General features: G+C 45.8%; 2 protein-coding genes across 4 annotated transcripts in view; one reads left to right on the top strand and one right to left on the bottom strand.

Annotated features, from left to right (window-relative positions):
• Positions 1 to 8,849, top strand: part of CCDC93 (coiled-coil domain containing 93) — a 61,636-nt gene extending 52,787 nt beyond the window's left edge. Inside the window, exons 23-24 of one of the 3 annotated variants that reach the window (XR_010372974.1) lie at positions 563 to 676; positions 7,463 to 8,849. Coding sequence is in view for 1 of the 3 variants with exons in the window: in XM_064451112.1 (XP_064307182.1) it covers positions 563 to 616 (54 nt within the window). In the remaining 2 variants the exon portion in view is untranslated. Of the gene's footprint in view, positions 1 to 562; positions 1,755 to 7,462 lie in introns of those variants that run through there. The other 2 variants (XR_010372973.1, XM_064451112.1) reach the window with 2 other exon arrangements.
• A 139-nt stretch (positions 8,850 to 8,988) lies between these two features.
• LOC135313345 (5-hydroxytryptamine receptor 5A-like) lies at positions 8,989 to 19,850 on the bottom strand. Its single transcript, XM_064451113.1, has 2 exons — positions 18,738 to 19,850; positions 8,989 to 9,808 (listed from the first exon to the last, which is right to left on the bottom strand). Exons 1-2 carry the CDS (start codon positions 19,518 to 19,520, stop codon positions 9,476 to 9,478), a joined length of 1,116 nt encoding a protein of 371 aa, XP_064307183.1. The 5' UTR covers positions 19,521 to 19,850; the 3' UTR covers positions 8,989 to 9,475.
• Positions 19,851 to 20,186: the final 336 nt, after the last annotated feature.

Below are 20,186 nucleotides of genomic sequence, written 5' to 3'. Positions count from 1 at the left end.
GCTCCTTTTCTGTCATACAAAATTTTATGTCCTAGTTGCAGAAGTTAGGTGGGGTTTTTTGTTGCTGTTGTTGTGGAAGCATAAATAAGCCACTGCCTTGTGAGGGAACTTCTGCTTGTCCTTGCTATCCTTAAAAATAAATGAAGTTGTGTTTGCAGTGTTGAAAACAGGTGGTATGTATTTCTTGCCCTAGAGTTGTTCCCTGAACACTGACTTTTTTGCAAACTGTATTGTGAAGTTCCAGGTCACCAAAAGTAATCCTAATTTCAGATTTATTCAATTTGTAAGTAAAAAGGTGGATTTGCTTTAGCTCCTTGTAACAACTTTAGCTGAATGGTCAAGCATTGTTCCTTTTGGCTTGAATGTCATCAAGTGTAATGAATATTGCCTTTGGAAGAGCATTATGGATTAATCGGAATTATCTTCAGCTCATCGCTAGCTCCAGACTACTTTGGATTTTGGAGGCCATTCAAAATAAAAGGGTTTGGTTTTGCTGATGTGAAGATATAACTAGTAGAGTTAAGAGGAGCTACCTCCTTATCTGTTTGCTTTCTGTTAACAGGAATGCCGTAAGAATGAAATGCTGCTGGCTAAGCTGAAAGCTAGTTCTTCCTGAAGAACTCCAGCTGGTGAAGTTTATAGAAGATTGTTCAGCCCATTGAATCTCTTTTGTGAGGTGACAGTTATAACTGCAATGTAGATATATATATATATAGATAGATATATAAATATATATATACACAGCTGTAAAAGTCTGGGGTTTTTCCAGTATGTATTCAGTTTTACATTCCTTCATCACACGGCTGTATTATTCATTATTGCCTCCACTGCACAGTAAAGAGTAACCGCAGTACAGCAAAATAGAAATTCTGTCTAAATTTATTTATTTGGGTTTGGGTGGGGTTTTTGGTTGGTGGTTTGTTTTGTTTTTCAACAGTAAGGACAATAGGGATGTTTTTTATTTGGGTTCTAACACTGAATTAGGTCAAGATTCTGGAATAAGTAGATACGTACTGTGTAAGATGGCCAGTACTGCAAGATGAGCACTGCAGAACTGCAGTGGTTTGTTAAATTTGGCCAAAAAAACCCCACAAAATGAGATTCTTGAAATACTCTTCACCAGCTAATAACTTCACATTACTTAATTTCCAGTCTAGCCATAGATAAGATTCCAAAGGATAAAAATTAATTTCTAATGGTTAAGACATAAGAAAGTGGAAACTCACCTTGGATAATGCCTGGTGTAAAATAGAGATCTATATTTTTATAAAGTCTAGCTGTTGTATAAATTTATTTGAAATTTCATTTTTATATATAGAGTGTGCTTGTTAAATTAATAGCTCCAGGAAAAAACACCTTAATCACTAGGACCATTATGTTATCCCTGGCTGGGATGAAAATCAAAGTCTATGTCACCTGTAATGTAGGAAGATAATGATTCAGACATCCTGCTCAGATGAACCGATGCTCACCTTTGAAGACAACAACCCATTTCCCTGCTGAAGATTTGCCCTTGAAAGTTTGGAAACTTTGTGGAACACTTTCTGAAACATTTTTATGCCTGTATATACAGTATTTTATAATTCAAACAGTTGCCTTTTCTACTTAACATCAGGATTTTGGACTGACTTCTTAATGCACATCACATCTTTAGGAGAAGAAAAACCACATTATTTTTTCCCGGTATCAACGACAGTGCTGTTTGATTACTTTCTATGGCAGCGAATATAAAATAAAGAACATTTGGAATCCAGTGACCTTCTGCTGTTGTGTTTTGAAGGTGGAATTTGCTTTAGGAGCCTTAATATGCTTTTTGAATTACGAGTGCATTAAAAGAATTGTGTCAATATCCACTCATAAGGATGTTTTAGTGTGTCAAGTAGCCGTCAGTAACGTCGTGCTTTCTCTTGCCGCAAAATGTTGCTGTGTTTCGGTGTTCAGCACAAACTAGCAAACCTGGCGCATGCAAAGGAGGCCCGTGGAAGGTTCTGTTTGTCTTCCATAAGCATCCACTTAAGATACAGACTTCGCAGTGGAGGTGGTACAAGTTCATCAGGTTGCAGAACCTGATTCCACTCCTTTTGAATACAGTGGAAGGCTTGATATTAGCGTGTGAATTTATGCAAACTCTGTAGCGTTGAAAAGGGAGAAGCATAGGCATTTGTAAAGCCTTGCCTAAGGAGGTTGTGGACGTTCTGACCGGGTAAAATGCAGTGCGCTACCAGAGCTGTGGTAGGCTGGGTTCAGTGTTATGTACCTTCTCATAAATGAGACTCTGTTTTTGTGCCAACCTGAAACTCTCTTCCTACTTCTTCAGTACAAACAGAAAGAAAACCTTGCTGCTGAGCCAGCTTGTACCTTACTCCCCCACAGTAGTTAGTGACTGAACACATGCAGGCTGTTCTGCTTGTATGTATTCAAAGTCTGTCTTCCTACAGCTAGTGAGATAATGCAGGCAAAATTACATTCTGAGTACCTTCAAAGAAGAAAAAATTTACATGTAGAGTTCCTTCGAAGAAGGAAACCTGCATGGAGTGCTACTTGCAGACTCTGTCTAGTCAGCTTTAATATTGGGAGACACTATTTATGTCTCCAAACCTTGGCCTCCGTAAAAACACTAATTCTCTTTCCTTCTAATTTGTTAATCAAGTAATTTAACTCTGGCACCAAGATAACCTGGCTGTGAGTTCAAGCTGTGCCGTATTTGCATACCACGCGCTTCTGAAATTTTCGTCAAAATTGCTTTAGTATCAAGCAAAATTTCCTAGGTAGGGTAAGTAATGAACGTACATGTAGAATAAATGATGTGATTTTTTCAGTATAACGTTAAAGTTTCTGCTCACCTGTTACACACACACCATGACCTGGATATTTCAGCATGGAATATAAAAGCATGAGAAGCATTGCTCTGGCTAGGAGCTAGTGATTTTGACTAAGATATAAATCTGGGGTTTGTGACAATCCAGTTATTGCTCATAGAAAATAAATCAGAGTCCAGATCATAACGTCATGGAACAAGTCAGTTTCTTGCTACAATAGATTGAGATCCAGGGCAGACAGACAGACGCTATCTCTGCTTTCAGATCCTGGTGTGAGAATGAGAGGAAAGAGGCTGCGGAGGTAGGAAGAAAGGTCCCGCCAGCTGTTCCTGCTTTCTGGCGCTGGCTGTGTGTGTTGGGGGGACCATTTCTTCTGATACCTGGGGAGGAATCGAAACGAGAGGCATCGCCTCTAATGGCCTGCCCAACTTGATGGCTGTCAGGCTTAACCATCACGTCAGGCTCTCCCCAGTCAGTCTGAGTCCGGAGGAGCAAGTACACATCGTGCTATGGCTACTCCTGGGAAGTGGGGAGCTGTGTCCGAGGTGCTTTGACGCTCTGAACGTGACAATCCTGCTAAACAGAAACAACCGAGTTAATTTTGGCTCCCAGTAAAACGATGGCAGCTGTTTGTCAAAGTGAAGGGCAGCGTCAGGGGGTAACTTCCAAGTGGAGTTTTCAAAGAACGGAGGGCAGTGCTTTGAAGTGGCTATTTTCCTTTAAGTCAGAAAGCTTCAATGCGTTCTGTGTCTTTGGAGATTTAAGGTCTTTTTGTGTAACTATTACAGTCATTTTTTGATCTACAGAATTAAAAATATTTTAATGCCTGCAGTTTGGTGAGGGGAGCTGTGCAGCTGAGGCACTAAATTCTGGGAGTGTAGATGCTTGTATGCAAAGGATTGAACAAACCCACAGCAAGCAGAATCTGTCTTAACTCTCCGTGCCAGCTGGGTGCAAGGGAGGAGCTAGGAGTTTCTTGGAATTTTACTTCAGTATTGCTGGATTTCTTTGACTGTTTAAAGAGAAAGATTTCGCCCTCAATTCATCTATTACCAGGCTTGTAAAATAACATTTACAGGACTTGCGGCAAAACTTTTTTTTGTTTGATAGAGCCTGCTCAGAGCTTTAATTTACATTTCAATAAATGTAATTATTTCGCTCTGATGATGAATAAACTACTGCAAAGTAAGTCTGCTCTTTGTTTCAGAAGCTGAGACAGTCTCTGAACTTAAGGCACAGACTTACCTTTTTGACTGTGACAGCTTTCTTTAAGTGCAGTTCCACAGGTGCACTTGTAAAATATCTTTTGAGAGTGAAATCAGTGACATACGCCTAATCCAAGCATGACAAAGTCCAGACAATCTTTTTGTTTCAGTATATCAAAAGGGGTGCTGGGCTGCACCAAGTCACTGCTGAGTTGAATGAAAGAAAATCTTGGAAGGCAAGTTAAAATGTGACCAATATTTTCATTAACCTTTCTTCTGATCTTCCTCTTTATTTCATGAAAAACCTGCTTATTGAAGTGACCTTAGGGTGTAGGTTCCTGAACCAAACAGTATTTGATGGGGGAGAAGTAAATGGCATGTGTAGGACGTTGTACTCTTTATGCTCTTTTTTTTGTCTGGAGACGTCATGGCACAGGTATACCCAGCCCTCTAGGAGACAGCAAAACATTAAAGAAATGTCTTTAGAAACATAAAAGTTCTTGCATGAGAGAAAGGGTATTACTGCTTTTAGGTCCCACTCCGTATAGCTGCTGGTGCTCATGCGAACAGGCAGCTGAAGAACTGTGATTTGCTGGTGCCGCCTCCTCAGCGCCAGCTTTGCTAAATTAGGCATGTAAGTAGGACACACGTACGAGGTGATACACAAATCATACTCGTTTGGGTGGTGGATGACATACTCTTACGATAGCCTTTTACCTAAGAAAAATTCGTGACTGCAGGCCTGTTTATTCGTGCCACGGCGGCAGGCTGTGCGCACTCGGCCGGCCGGCGTCGGAGCTGCTATGGCTCTGGGCCCTGGCGCTCGGGGCAGGCGCTGCCTCTGCACCTGGCGGGGCTCATGGCCACTTCGCCCCAGCAGCGCGTTCCCCTCCTCGGCTGCCGCTCCTGCCTCGTTTCTTGGTGACCATGGTGTAGGCTAGCTTAGGGGGGCACTGCTCGCAGGGGTTGCCACTGTGTGTTCTCAGGGCCAAACCCTTCATCTTTTTGCATCGATCTTCATGTAGGAAGGGTTTGGGAATTCTCATGTAAAACAGCGATTTAGAAGCAAAGACTGAGGTGGGGCTGGCAGATCCAAAGCTCCTGGGTACAGCAGTAAATTACTGAAGAGCTTTCATAGTGGAAGCTGTAGCGTGGACATGGGTTTCATGGAGTGAGGAGGAGCACAGAAAGCCATTTGCAATTTTCTGTTCACATTCATCTTCCAAAGCTCTTTGATTTCTGCCCAAGCTGTTGATTCCAGCAGCACAACAAGCGGAGGCCTTAATTTCAGGGTGTCTGCAGGGCTCTCAGAGCCTTGCTGCAGGAGACAGCGATGCCTTTGTGCTGAGCAATGATCTCCGGTGAGGAGTTCTAGGAGCAGAATCAGTGTCAGGAAATAAAACCAGCGTACAGGCAGAGATGACTGATGTACTCCAAACTGGCAACTTCTGTCTAAGCACTGCCAGATGATGTTTCTTTAGAACAGCTGATTTTATTTTTTTTTTTTCTTTCTGGGTATTCAAGAGACTGTATCATTTATCTTAGTTCACCTGGGAGTGGTACCTTCCATAATTCCTTTGGTAGGTCTTGAAGCCGAGGATAACAACACAGCAGTAACGTCAGATCTAAACTCGTGAAGTGCCAGGAAGAGGAATGCTCACATGCCTGATTTGACTCTCTCCTCTTTTTTCAATTAAAGTTGCAAGTTTTAATAGTGAGAGTAGTTAATCACAGAAATAAAGTACCAAGGGAGGTAGAAAATTATCCACAGTTCCAAGTTTTTTATAATCAAGGTTGATGACTCTCCGGCAGTTACGCTCCCATTGCACGGGCGTGGGCACACGGTGGGTGGGCGAAAGGCTGGGCTGGCCGTGCGGAGGGCCAGGGGACGGAAACGCCTTTTCTGGCTTTAAGCGGGAAGCAGCATCCGGCAGGTTAGGCCATAACCCCAGGTAACGCATTTCTTCCCCCCCTTGCTAAGCTCAGATTCCATGTGACTAAAATCCAGGACTTTAAATCCTGAATATGTGCCGCTGCTCTTCTAAATGCGCTGTGCACACAGCCAGTGCGAGGAGGTGGTTTTTGTTGAGAGCTTTCTAAAACTGTGCTGTAATGAGATGAAAGCTCCACTTGTTTCTCGTCTCCTCGGGGCGAGCGCGAAGCCAGGCTGCTTTCAGTGGAAGCCCGTTGTTCTGTAACAACTCACTGCTGTCACAGCTGCCTGGGTGGGCAGAGCGCTAACCTAGTTATCTTGAGAGCTTCTCACAGTAAAATTACAGCGGCTCAGATTCACCTCTTAAGGAAGCCAAATCCATCTTTGAGGAGGTGGAGAGCCTCGTTGTATGCTACAGCCGTAGCCCTGTTACCAGCTCTCGGGCTAGCTGAAGGCAGCCCTGCTGCAGCTTCAGCACTGGCAGTAATACCAGTGCAAGCGTGTGGCTACGCTGAACTGCACAGGAGCCTTCTGGCTTTACGTGTTTTCTCAAGTCCCAGCTGCCAAGCTATGGCCACACGTACCCCAAAGTCTGTGTTGCTTCTCGGGAGGGTTCCTGCACCAGAACCGGAGCCTGGCGGTTCTCCAGTCAGCTGCACTTAGAGTCGGAGCAAAGCTCTCGCTGCTGCGGCAGCAGCCACAGGCTGCGCTGGGCCTTAACGTCGGTGCAGCGGGCTTGGTAACTGGCCCTGCGCACGGGTACAGCTTGTCTCACAGGCGCTCAAGCTGGGCCTAAGTGGGATCGGTGGAGACGTCAGGAGTGGCCACAAGCAGATTTTTATGTTCTTCAACAGCCAGCTTAAGAAGGCCGCTTCATTTTTTCCCCCTTCCAGGTCATCTGGTGGGATTTTAAGGTTTTTAGAGCAGTTACTTAGATGAAAAATCCGATTCACTTGAAAAATTCATTAGTGGTTCTGAATAAGACCCACAGGTTTTAGTAACTTTTAGATTCTTACATATGTGTCTTCCTTCTGGTTTAATTAAGCCTCCAAACACGACTTTAAACAGTAGCTATTCAATATACAGGCAAATTGAGATTCACAAGGGGAAGAGTTATTAAGCAACTGTTGGCATTTAAAAGTCTGAGTCACTAACAACTTTTTGAAATTCTAGATTATTAAAATTTCTCAGTTCCCATTGAAATTGAGAGGAGAAGTGGGTACATAAGATACAGAGGCGGCTGCAGCCACAGCAAGCCACACCGGAATTTCTCAGTACCGCAGGGTGTGAAGCACGGCCGCGCCTGCTCTCACCACAATCCGTGCTGGGGAGATGAGGCGGGCGGGCCCCTTGAGGAACTGGAGGGCTGAGTGCTTTGAGAGCGTTTCTTTAACTCACTTATTTAGGAAGGAGCTAGAACTTGCCATTTTACGCTAGGGTGCAGTAAAATCTGCTTTAAAATTAAGCAAGTAAAGGCTGCTTCATTTTTTGTTTTTGTTTTTCAGCATACGCAAGCTACGCGATAACCCCTCTCCGACACGGCTGCTAAGGATGTCGGCCCCCAGCTGGTGGCAACACACCGAGCGGCCAGTGCCTGCGAGAGGCCTTGGTGGGCGCTGCGTGGTACCGGTCAGCGACGAGGCCGAGCGTGACGCACTGCAGTGAGATCGAGATGCCCGAGGTGTCCATTGCTGGAGCTGAAAATGATGACTTTTAGTCATTCCGTGCAGTTTTTGTGGTGTTTGCCTGGGGGCACGCGTTGAATCAGAGTTGCTTAAGCAGCAGCAAGCACAGAACTGGCAGAGAAAGGCAGCGTAAAAGGTCAAACCTCAGCTTCAAAAGAAGCTGCGATGTCGCCCAGCCCCATCGGAGCTGTGATGTTTTGCCCTTAGAGTACCTAAAGCTTCAGGAGGAGATGGTTGAGGGTGCTGGGACTCCATGTCAGTTAAAAGCTGCCACGCCAGAACTACTCAGAGATGCTATCAGCATCCCTCCTCAGGGAAGGGGAGGAAGTATAACCCACCAGCGGAACAAATATGGAGAGGAAGAGACTTGGCAGAATGCCTGCAAATAATTAATTTATTTATGTATATATTGTTGGGACAGGAGTGTTTGTTAGATCTCAGAAAAACAATTTAAGGCTTTGGAGTTTTTGGAGTCACTTAGAGCTGATGGCATCAATACCTTTCTTACACTAGGAGGAAGCTGATGCGAGCTGACAAATGCACTCAGGGCATGCTTTCATGACAATCCCTTCAGGGAAGGTTTAGGTTGGCTGTTGGGAAAAGTCTCTTCTCTGAAAGAGTGGCCAGGCATTGGAAGAGGCTGCCCAGAGAGGTGGTGGAGTCACCATCCCTGGAGGTGTTCAAAAAACATGTAGACGTGGCACTTCAGGGCATGGTTTAGGAGACATAGTGGTGTTGGGTTGGCAGTTGGACTTGATGATCCTAGAGGTCTTTTCCAAACTTAATGGTTCTATGACTTCTATGATTCTAAACTGTGGAATTTACTCAGGCACAACATTTATGGCACAAGGACCCCAGGCAGCGCAGTGCAGATACTCACATACCACTCGCAGCCATGTGTTGCTGCCAGCAAACCTGGTGATTGAATACGTTTGGTGTTTGTAACACAAACGCATGCTCAGTTTTATGGTGGAATTAAATAATAATGCATACGGGCCCCCTTCATGTGGAGGAAATGGGTGCCGATCTTGAGCTTACCTGGGTTTCAGAAAACAGGGAGAGCCTGAGCCCTGCGGAGTGAGAGAGTACAACGCAGGTGAAAACTCCACGCTAGATCCTCCTCCTGTGCAAGCGGGCGCAAGCACATTCTCAGTAGCTCTGAGTAATTTTACACTTGGCTTTAAAATTTCACTTACCCCCAGGGGACATAAGTGACCTGCACTTCACCGAGACTTCCCATCAAGGACTGGTGCTCGCTAGAGAACACGCAGCCCTTCAATCATACTAGGGCTTGTTTTTGAGCTGCTTAGCCATCCATTTTAATTTCACATCAATTCAACAGCTGATTGAATACAGCATGTTTATTCGCTTCCAAATAAATCTCAGAAATGAAGCCAGCATCCTGCCCATACCACAAACATTTCAGTATTGCTCAATTAGCAGTTCCCACTGGTGCCTTTACTAACAACGAGCGAGCTACAGAATGGCACCTGTAGCTGATTAGATGAGATCAGTCCGGCTAGATCTGACAGTCGTGGTGTTGGACACACACACTGCTTCGCTTGCAGACCTTAACAGACGTTGATTGAAAAAGCAGATGGGAGGTATTCACTGCTTCTGTCTTCTTTGCCAAATCCCAGAGCAGCGTGTATTTCCGAGGGGGAACTGTAAACTGTCAGTAGGTTTATATCCAAACATCTTCCATCTTTTTTGTCATTGTTCCTAAATCAAGTAGCTCTTGCGCATGAAAACTGTACATACCACAGGCATGTTTCCCTCAAGGAATCTCTGTATTATGGAGTAAAGGCATCATCTTCTCCTCCGTGTCCCCTCTTACCTCTGCTTTACAAAAAGGTTCTTGAAGGCATTGTTGTAATTTTTGTTAAATGCTGTATAAATGAGAGGATTAAAGAAAGAATTGGAGTAGCCAAGCCAAAGAAAGATGCTTTTCCAAACAGGTGGGATGTTGCAGGAACAGAGGGGACTTATTAATTCTGTGATGAAGAAAGGGATCCAGCACAGTACAAAAACTCCAATTAAGATGCCAACCATCAGAGCTGCCTTTTTCTCTTTCTGTTCTCTCCACGTTTCTCCATCTGTCTGGAAAGCGATAGCTGCATGACGAGCTGTAAACACCATCTGTGGTTCATGCGAAGCTTCCTTCACCTCGAAACAAAAGCAAACATGGGTTCTTACTGACACAATTTGTTTCAGTGAAGTATTACTTTTAAATGACAGCACGACATCTGCGCACCTACCACAAAGGGCCCCAACTCTGTTCCTTCCGTGCTGAAAGAAAGAAAATGCCTCAGAGTGCCAAAATTACCAGGCTTCTCATTATGCTGGAAAAGCTGCTGAGTGTGACTGACAAAGCTAAATAAAGAGTAACGGATGCCGTGTGTGTTGTGGGCATTCTTTTTTAGTTTATTTTATTGGATGCCTTGATACCTAGTGGGAAATCAGGTTGTTAAGGAAGGCTAACACAGGCATGTGTCTTCTGCTTGTCCCTAAACTAGACTCTCTTACACTGCTATGTGACCTTTAGAGAATGAATTTCATTCCACTGCAGGCCCTTTGGGTCATTTCCCAAAGGTATTAGGGAGAGACTGGCAACAAATGCCCGCTCGTTGACTACAAGATAAAGCTATTTTCTTCAGCTTCACTGCCTGGACGCAGAGCTCAAAACTCCCATCCGTGGTGGGTGCAGGAGCTTGGCACTACCATTTGTTCTGCAGAAGGGCCAGAGCATACCCTCAAAACCTCGGCTAAATCAGCAGGAATATTTTTCTGTCCAAACCTTTTTTAATGAAAGAATGGTATTTCAATTATAAGAAAGTTTTAAGAAAAATGCCAATATTTCATTACCCCCCAAAAATCATAAATGCCTGAAATAAAATTCAAAACTTCATAAATATTTCAGTGGAAAGTAAACCCATCAAGAAGAGTCCCTTATGAAAGAAAGAACTTGGGTGCCTTCTGCTCTTCCTTGACAGAGGCTATCTCATCGCGGGCACTTCCCCCTCCTGGAGAGGGACAGAGCAGTGTGTCGCACCAGCTGCAGCCTGGTCATGGTGCCAACGCAGTATATGACAATGGGACATAAGGATGGGCCTGAAATGACGTCCCATTGGCACTGTGCCACCGTTTTGAATTAGCTTATGACATACTCAGGTAGCAATCAAAGAACAGCTTTGCTGGACAAGCAGCATTTTCCGGTCCTCATTTTCTCTTCTGTCCCCTGTCCTTTATTTCACTTACATCTACTTGGTATTCTCACAAAAAGTACTCCATTGCCAGAAAAACACCATTTCAGTCAGCCTTCCCTTCAAACTCTGGCCTCAACAGAAGTTACGCAAGAGAGGGGAAAACATCAGCTATTCCAGGCTGCCAACGGCGCTTCTTGTCTCCTCTCTTGCCAAGGGCAAGACATTCATCTGCATGGTGAGTGTGGCACAGTGCTCTGGGTGGCAGCGAGACTGTGGCAAAAAGGTTCTGCACACGAGTTACTAATGTGCTTTAAGTCTATCCAGAAAAAGATAATCCCTTGTGATTTTAGTGTGAAGATTAAAGTATCCGCGAGTTTAAAGTTCTAGGCACTACAGTTACAAAGACAGCACAATAAAAGAAACAGTTTAAGGATGCAACCTGAGGCTCTAAAATTTGCCTAAGCGATAATTCACAGGCACTGCAAGACTTTGACACCTCTCCAAAGACGGCTCCTTGTTAAATTAGCCACATACTCCACGTGCACGCGCCACCTTTCTGCAAGCCATGTAATAGATGGAGAGCCTCTATTTAATATGAGCACAGCAACGTAGAGAGGGAAGCGCTGGCAATGGCTAGACAATCACTCTTCAAGATGGATAGCCCTGTCTTCACCCTCAGACATCAGACATGGCTGCAGAATGTAAGAGCAGCAGATTATGGGCGCAGGCAAATAATGGAGGAAAATGAAAATCACATCTGTCCTGACAATTAAAATGGGACACCCCTCATGTAGCAAGGATCACACCATTTGTCTGCAGAAGGACTTGTTCTGCACATCCTTAATCACACTCTGCAAAAAGGGATGAATGTATGACACGAGGACAAATTTGTGACAGGCAACCCTGAAATACTACATCTTAGCCCTGAGGAATAGCTACATAAGTATGCCTCTTGGGAAGAGGCATGCAAAGGACTTTGTCACTAGCATCGGGCATAGTTTGGTACTATATTTAACTTCCAACTCTTACTCAAAAGGTAGAGCTTGCAGTGTGCCATTACCAAATCAGAGCCTTTTCTTCTCAGTACTTCAGGTTTTAGAAGGCTGCTGATTGAACTGCAGAATCTTTTATCACTTAATTACATGTTGTGAGAAAAAGTTATTTAATTTATTTTGATAGAAGAATCCTCAGGTGTTTTCCCTAATGAAGTATGCATTTATAGCCCGGTCAAGCTCCTACTGAAATCAGAGTTGTTTTCACAAGCTCCACCGGTTGTTAGATCAGGCCTCTGAATACTAAACAGCAAGTGAAAATACATCATGGTAACTTTATAAATTGCAGGACAGCAGTTGTCTTCCTATCTACCTAATTTCTACTTTCTCTGTTATCACAGCTGTTTTTTTGTTGTTGGTTTTTTTTTTTTAACTAGTTCTGCCTGGGACTTCTGAATAATGTTGTAATAATGGTAATAATAATAAAAGTGCAAATAGCAGCCTGGTGCTTCAGGAAAAATAATGTGATCTCTTACGGAACCTTCCATTACGTAAACTGTGTAAATATCCCTGGCAGACTAGAGATATTTTGCTTCAATTTTCCATACGAAATCCTTTGAAAAGGATACACAAAATGTTCTTGAAAAGGTAACTAGTATCCCTGCTCAACAAGGTCCTTCAGCCTGTGCCTTCAACAAGACTTAGACAAGCATTTACACCATGGAAGCTGTACGAAAGCTCAGCTGTCCATGACCATCAGTATCTAATGGTCACCCCGTACATTGTTTCCAGCTGACTGGCCACACATGCTGTGAATGACCTGCGCTCACCTGGCTCTCCATCAGGCTTGCCCACCACAACGCCTGCCTCTCAGGCATTCCCAGCATGGGATACCGTTCCAAGTGCCAGCCCCCAGCATGAGCGCTGCCACTTGGCAGACCTGTGACCCACTGGCCAGCTGCTCCCGGCTTGTACTGTCACAAAAGAGACCAGGCTTTACACAGGGCTTCAAGCAAGGCCCTGTGCTCAAGGCTCCTGTGCTCAGTGCCTCTGTAAATGCATCGGCTTTGCGGTACTGTGCTCCCTCTCCTATTACAGGACTGCCAGCATCTCATCTCATCCCTGCTGTGGGGACTGATTCATCAGGGGACAAGGCCACTGCATTTTTAAAGTTAAACACAAATTTAATTTGAAGTGCTGTTCATATCAGAAAAATATGTATCAGTGCAGACTGCAAAGCTGAGAAAGTCCAACCTTTCATTAAAATTTCAAATTTTTTTATTTTTATTACTGTCTATATGATTTGCTGCAGACCTGACTCGTCTCCCTGGCCTGATTGATGCAATCTTACCCTTGCTACCAGCCCCCAAGACTATGTTGTCAAGGCTGTTTGCGATAAGCCAACCCACACCGAGTACATGGAAAGTAAATTAGTCTGTTGTAGGCAAACACTGTTGTGGTACACAGCACTGGAGGGGGAACCGCGCTACAGGATTCCCCCCTTGTGCAGACTATGGGGTAACCCACTGTAATCTGGCATTGTCTGAACAAGAGCACAGGCCAAAAAGATTAGGTAGCTGCTTTGCAGCTTTGCCAGTTGCGATTTTCTTGAACTAAACAGAGCTCTGACTATACCAAATCTGCGGTTTCCAGTGGCAATCCTAGAGGCTTTGCATGACTCCCGTTTCTAACGTAAGTCACAATACCTGACCATTATCCCTGTGGCACATGGAACAAAGGACAAGCCCAACATAAAATCTTTCCCCCCCTTTTGGGCCTACTGATGAGTGCTAGCGAGCAGGCTGTGACAGGGGAAAAGGTGGTCACAGACTGTAAATTAAAGCAATCTGTGAAGATGCCTTAGTTTATTAGTGGGGACACCTCTCATATGTGAGCATCTCTGCACAGTGTTGCACGCTGCTCACTCGATGGCTAGCACCACACCATGCCTCAGGCACGGATTTCCTTCCATCCGCCAGGCACTGCTCCAGGACCTGCGAGTCGGGAGCAGTGGGGAAAAAAGCTGGTATGAAAGGACTGCTACTCTGAGGCCAGAATTAAGTTCTGAATTCGTGAAATCGGCTATTTCCAGGAAAACGGGCTCTGAAAAGTGCAGAGATGACCGCTTTCCACTGAGAGTATCATAAAGAGTGTTAAATGAAGGAAAAGAGCTCTCAAGTACAAATTCTTCTACGGACACAAAGGAGTTTGGTTTTAGCTTCAGAATTTATTCTTCTGTACGTTGATCAGCAGTTACAGTTCAATGCCACTTCTGTTGTCTGTTCCCAGTAATTTACTGCTACTGAAAGGCTGTATGTTCCTAGAGCTGCACATTCCCAATTCCTGCATTCCTAGCAGTGTTATAGAAAACATGCCACCAAGGAGCTTCTGAAGAAATCCCTTGACTTAAAGCGTTCCTTATAGCTTTAATGATTGTTATTACTGGTCCTTCACACAGGTACCGTGTATGTGTTTGTACTGTACCTCCAGGGCCTGCAATAACAAAACAACAGTAAAGATTGTAAACATCAATCAAATCTGGCTTACTACCACAAAATCAGAGTTCTGCCTATTACAGCGTGATTCAGCAAAGACCATTACTGCCTCAGTGCAGCTTTGACATGCTTCTTGCTCATTGAACAAGAACATGAGAAACTGAAATGCACAGCAAAGGATCAAAATGTAGGAATGTCTACACTTTCTCGTAGAAGACACCACCAATATGACAAACAGCACATTTGGTAGGGAAAAGAACACCTGCTTCCCCTCACAGGATTTGCCTCTGCTGTAAGCAGAACAGCTCTGTATTTCTCCCAGGAAATCACTAGCCCCTCCGCTCTTCTTCCTCACTTTTCTCCTATTTGACACCTACTGCCACCCTTCTGGGCAGTTGCGCTTTGTTTCCTGACCCATCTCTTCTACTTGTACTACCAGAGGCAGAAATAAGAACTGCGACTCCTTCAGAGAAGGAGAAGCTGTTTTCCCTCCCTTGCTGCCATGGCTGGTTACGTGGGTTGGAGAGGCTGAACAGGCCAGGGTGCAGAATAGCACTGCACCGATGGAGCTCTGGGACCTGATACTGTCTAAAGTGGGAAGGACTCTCATGAAACTGATCCAAAAAGGTTTGGATCAGGCCTCGTTACTCATCCACTATACAAGGTACTTTGAGAAGAGAGAAAGAAAAAAATACAACAACCAAACAAAAAAACCCTCAACCATCAACAGAATTTGATTTATAACTCTTCACATGGAAGTTTAATCCTGACTCTGCAATTACTACGTGTAAGTAACCCTGACATCCAGATTCTGCCATCCTTGGTTTTGCTGGGCAAAACCCACGCTACAAGTTACTTCATTGATTTAAAAGAGCACTATCCAGCAGCGTCTGCTGTTTTTCAAGCAGTCTCATTTATTTCAATTGGACTGTTTACAGAGAGAATTATTACCTACTGTCCTCAAGGTGTGACAGAGTATAGCTCTCTCTGTGATGGTATGTCACTTGATATTTTAGGAGGATCACTCACATCAGTACTGACTGTAGGATTCACTTTTTAAGGAGTTTCATAATTAGCAAACAAATAATTATACAAGCACCAGTCTAATTTAAGGTCCCAATTAAGCAATATTTTTGTTTCAAGGGAAAGTAAGAAACAAGGTCTCATTAAAACTAGAAGCACCTCAGATGTTTCACGTCCATCTCCCTCACATTGTTTTCAAATACTTCGAAGTGTTTTTCAAAAACAGAAATAACATTTTAACCAAAACCAACCCAAAATACTTATTTTGTAACTTTTCTATTCAGCACCTCTATAAGAGGACAGAAACAGAACATATGTATTCCAACTCTCAACTCAGACAGAACTGCTCTGTGTGTGTGTGTATATATGTATGTATGTATATATATACACACACACACAGAGCAGCAACCTGTAAAGCATTTTGGCACCTGGCTCTGTTGACTGAAAACCACTGTGGCAAAAACATGACTCTATCATCATGATTGTTCCACTTGCTGCTTCAGTTTCTTCAAGGCATTTCTTCTGGCATATGAGTACTATGACCTCAAACCTTTTCCTCATTAAATTAACTTGCTGGTACGAACCAGCTACTGCTGTGTATACATCAGGCCACAAACCGTAGCCCTGGCACGCAGTTCCAACTCAGGGCTACGTGACAGCTAATGCTTGAGTGCAACACAGACGTCTCTCCCAGCAGGATCACCGCTGTTACTGCTCACCTCCAGCCTGGGAAACACTGCCAGTCTTTGGCACCAGCTGCCGAAAGCCCCCCTGATGTCAGATCAACCAGCACAGGGCACCTGAGGTGAGAACTGACATAGATGCAGAGGGCACTTTGCACTCTGAATAATGGTGGCAAAAGAAAAATGTTGCAGGGTGAGCTTGACAGGTGCGCATTCTCAGAGAAGGAAGGGATGAAAGAAAGTAGAGGTAGGAGAGACAAGAGACGTTAGATGAGAAAGAAATGGAAAATTAGAGTGGTTTGATGGGTAAGACAAAGTAAGTGGAACAGAATTTGTCCCATCAGAGAGGACAGTGCTAATACTGACAGCCTTATTACCCCTGGATGTGGAGAAGCAAAGCTGGATCACCTCAGTGGGTGCGCCACATACCCTGGCAATGTCATCTTTGTGTTTGCATGTTAAAAAAAAACAGGTTTTGCCAAAGGAACAGTAGTGATGTGTCTGAAGATTCTTCTCTAGAATTCACTGAGGAACTGACATTTTTCCTGTGGACAAGATGGATGCTGCTCCTGTAAGCTTAAAAAGGATCAGGATAAAACTCAGAAAGTCCCAGTCTCTTAACTTAGAAAGGAAGCTGAGAAGAAACACATGCTGAATGCCAGCTCCCTTCATTCATGGGTTCATTTAATGAACACGTGTGCAGCTGGGCATCAGCTCTTCCTTTAGATGCCGGGTAAAGGTGTGCATGTGCATCACAAGTCTTTTTATTTAAGCCAGGAAAGGAAGCTGTTGGGACAACGGGGAAGGCTGCCACTATATACCAACTGCAGATTCAAGAATAGCTGTTAGAAAAGAAGTCAGTATGTCAATCACTGCAAATATAAGAAATCACTGCTGGCTTGAGCATTTGCTGGTATTGCAGTAACAGCTATGCTGGCAACCCCTCCAAAACAAGTATTCATCTCACACCGACAGGAGCTCTTTCGTCAGTGTAGCCTAACCTAGCTCGCAGACTTCATCAGCATAAAGCACTTACCCGCCAGCCTAGCTGTGCCCACGCAAGGGCTTTTGCAGACAGAACTATGACAATTAGGAGCCAGACTTTTTTCATGTTAAAACCAACATATCAACAACATGTCTGTGCATAGGCTAAAACTTAAGCTCCAACACCTCAGCTCATTTAGCTTCCCAGAATTTTAGGTTCCAAACAACTAGTCCTGTATGAGTATGCGTGTATGCAAAAGATTAAGCACGCAAAATCACTAGAAATATTCAGTTAGCTTTTGTGCTTGGAAAGATCATACATTTAATTCCAAGCAATACATTCATCATACTTACAACAACTTGGAAGGAAATTTGGTGAAACCAGGAGATGAAGGCCATAGGGAAAAAAAAAAAGAATGCCACTAGAGGAGACATTCTCATCTTTTCTAACACATTTTATGCTTTTGCGTAGAAGACAGCTTCATAAATCAATCTATATTAAAAACATCCTCAAGACATTATGATCCAAATCTGCAAGTCTGACTGCATATAATTGCCAGTGCTGTCATCTCTTGCTAGAATCGGAGGACACAACCTGCAGACTTTTATTTGTGACTGTAATAACGTGTTTCCTACCATGACTCCAAATCAAATTTAGAGGGATTTAGCAAAAGAGTGAGGCTCTGCAAGATTAGCCCCAATTGAAAATAAATGTTCCATGTCTCTTTAGGTATCTCCAAAATCCACACAGCTCATCTTTTGTTATTGGGAAGGGACTGGACTTAGCAAATACAACATGCAATCACAAAAACATACTCTAAAGAATCATTTCCACAGGTCGGAGTGAGAATATGTGCCAGAAGGCAGAGAGAGTTTACAGAGAGCACTACCGAGCACGTTGGTGACATGGCATGAGTGACAGTGTTATCATGCAGAGAGCCTGACTTAATGGGACACAAGGGGCCAACCCCAACCCATCCACAGGGACACAGCTTTCCTGTCAGCTACATGTATCCCCGAAATGAATGAGACCTCCCACATGACTAGGGCTTTGAGGGATTACAAGCAATGTTTGGGATAAGAAGGAGAAGGACCTGTTTTTTTAAGACAGTGATTTTAAAATAGAAACAATTCATTGCTCATTGCTTCAATACTATGCAGTGAGCAGTATGTTCCCAGTATTCAATGTAAAATAGCACAAGCACATAAATAAAGTATATAATGTGCTGATTAAAATCTATTCAGACACTGACAGATCCCACACAAAGTCCGTACTGGCAGAAAAATGTGTGTGCATTTATTCTATACATGACCTACGGATCTGTTTATGTCTTTGTTTACTCTATCAACACTGTGAAACAATAAAGAGGAAAAAACCCTAAGGAATGGCAAATTTAGATTAAAGAGATGATTTTTAAATGGCTCTCCAGACTGGCAGTGAATGCACCTGTCACTTACTCTTATGGCACACTTAAGAAAAAAATGAGATAGAAATCTTCTCCAAGAATGGTGCTTTTTGACTGGCTAATTACCACTCATGGCTGGTCTGTAACAGAGCTAAATTCACACGAGAGCCCCAGGACACATCTTGGTCTTCCCGCTGTGCTGAAACCGCTGAGGCAGAGGTGATGGCTGGGACCAGACAAGAAGCAGGAGCACAGGTGCCTGGGGGAGGCAGCGGGGGGCTCTCCTCCCCATGTCCCCCTCCTTACCTGGGCAGCCTCGGGCAGGGGCACCACGACGTTCCTCCTACGGCCCGCCACACGGAACTTGGCCGCCTTGTAGATCTTCCAGTAGACAAAGAGCACCACACAGAGAGGCAGGTAGAAAGCCCCGCCAGTGGAGACAATTGTGTAGGAGGGCTCCTGGCTGACCTGGCAGCGCTCCTGCTCAGGGCTGTAGGTCTCCCCCCAGCCAAAAAGGGGGGCGAGGGAGATGGCGGCAGAGAGCGCCCAGGTGAGAGCGATCATGACGTTGGAGATGCGGCGGCGGGTGAGCAGTGTGTACTCCAGGTGGCGGGTGATGGACCAGTACCGGTCCAGGGCAATGGCAGTGACGTTCCAGATGCTGGCCGTGCAGCAGAGCACGTCGAAACAGACCCACACGAGGCACAGCTCCCGGCCCAGCCGCCACCGCCGCCCAGCCGACAGCTCCTTCACCAAGCTCAGTGGCATCACCAGAGCCGCCACCAGCACGTCTGACACTGCTGTGGAGGCCACGAGGTTGTGGGGTACCCGGTGGAAAGCCTTCACTCGCAAGATTGTTGCCAGCACCAGCAGGTTCCAGAGGAAGGTGGCCAAGGTCAGGAGCACCAGCAGGGTCAGGATGAGGATGGTGAAGATGGAGAAGGGCTCCCTGCCCCTCCACACGCTGCTGCCCACCAGCGCAGAGGCAGCCGAGGAGGCATTGGTGTCCAGGTTGGCTGACGAGGTGTTGGTGCCCATGCTGGCCTGACAGTGGCCCCGCGGGGTGCAGGGGCTGAGGGTCTCTGCCATGCCCGGCACCAGGGCTCGGCCCCTCACTACTCCCGCACAGGTGCACTCTCCCCCTTCCCAGGCCGCCTGCCGCCCCGGCACCGTCCCAGCCCCGCTGCCCAGGAGCGGGAGCCCACACCGGGCCTCCCCTCAGCAGCCGCCCGCCATGTGCCGCCGCCCCAAGGCAGTCCGCGCCCCCACCGCGGCGCCGCCGGGCACCCGCAGCCGCCCGCCGCTCCTCACGCCCATCCCGGGCGGCTGCGACGCCGAGGAGGCGGCTCGCCGGGACGGCGGCGAGGGGCAGGCACCGGGAGGGGGGCAGGCACCGGGAGGGGGGCAGGCACCGGGAGGGCGGCACCGCCGCTCCCGCCCCGCCTCGGGGGCGGTGGCGGAGCCCCTGCGCCGCGTCCGGCCCGCTGCGTTGTGGCGGGAGGCGCCGCCTCCGCAAGCTTCTCCCCACAGACCCCGTGAGGCGGGTGGATGCCCCATTCTCCTGACAGCCCCCGTGAGGCGCCCGGACACCCCCTTCTCCCCACAGCCCCCGGCCGCCATGTTCCCCTCAGCGCTCCCGCCAGAGCGTTGCCTCGCTTCGAGCGAGCGGCCCCTTCCCGCCGCCGAGCACCGCTGGCGGGCGCAGGCTGCGAGGTTGGTGACGGGTTTAGTACTGAACACGGGTTATTTCTAGGC

This window comes from Phalacrocorax carbo, chromosome 5, assembly GCF_963921805.1.
Source record: "Phalacrocorax carbo chromosome 5, bPhaCar2.1, whole genome shotgun sequence".
Lineage (NCBI taxonomy): Eukaryota > Metazoa > Chordata > Aves > Suliformes > Phalacrocoracidae > Phalacrocorax > Phalacrocorax carbo.
This window is presented reverse-complemented; position numbering and strand designations above follow the sequence as displayed.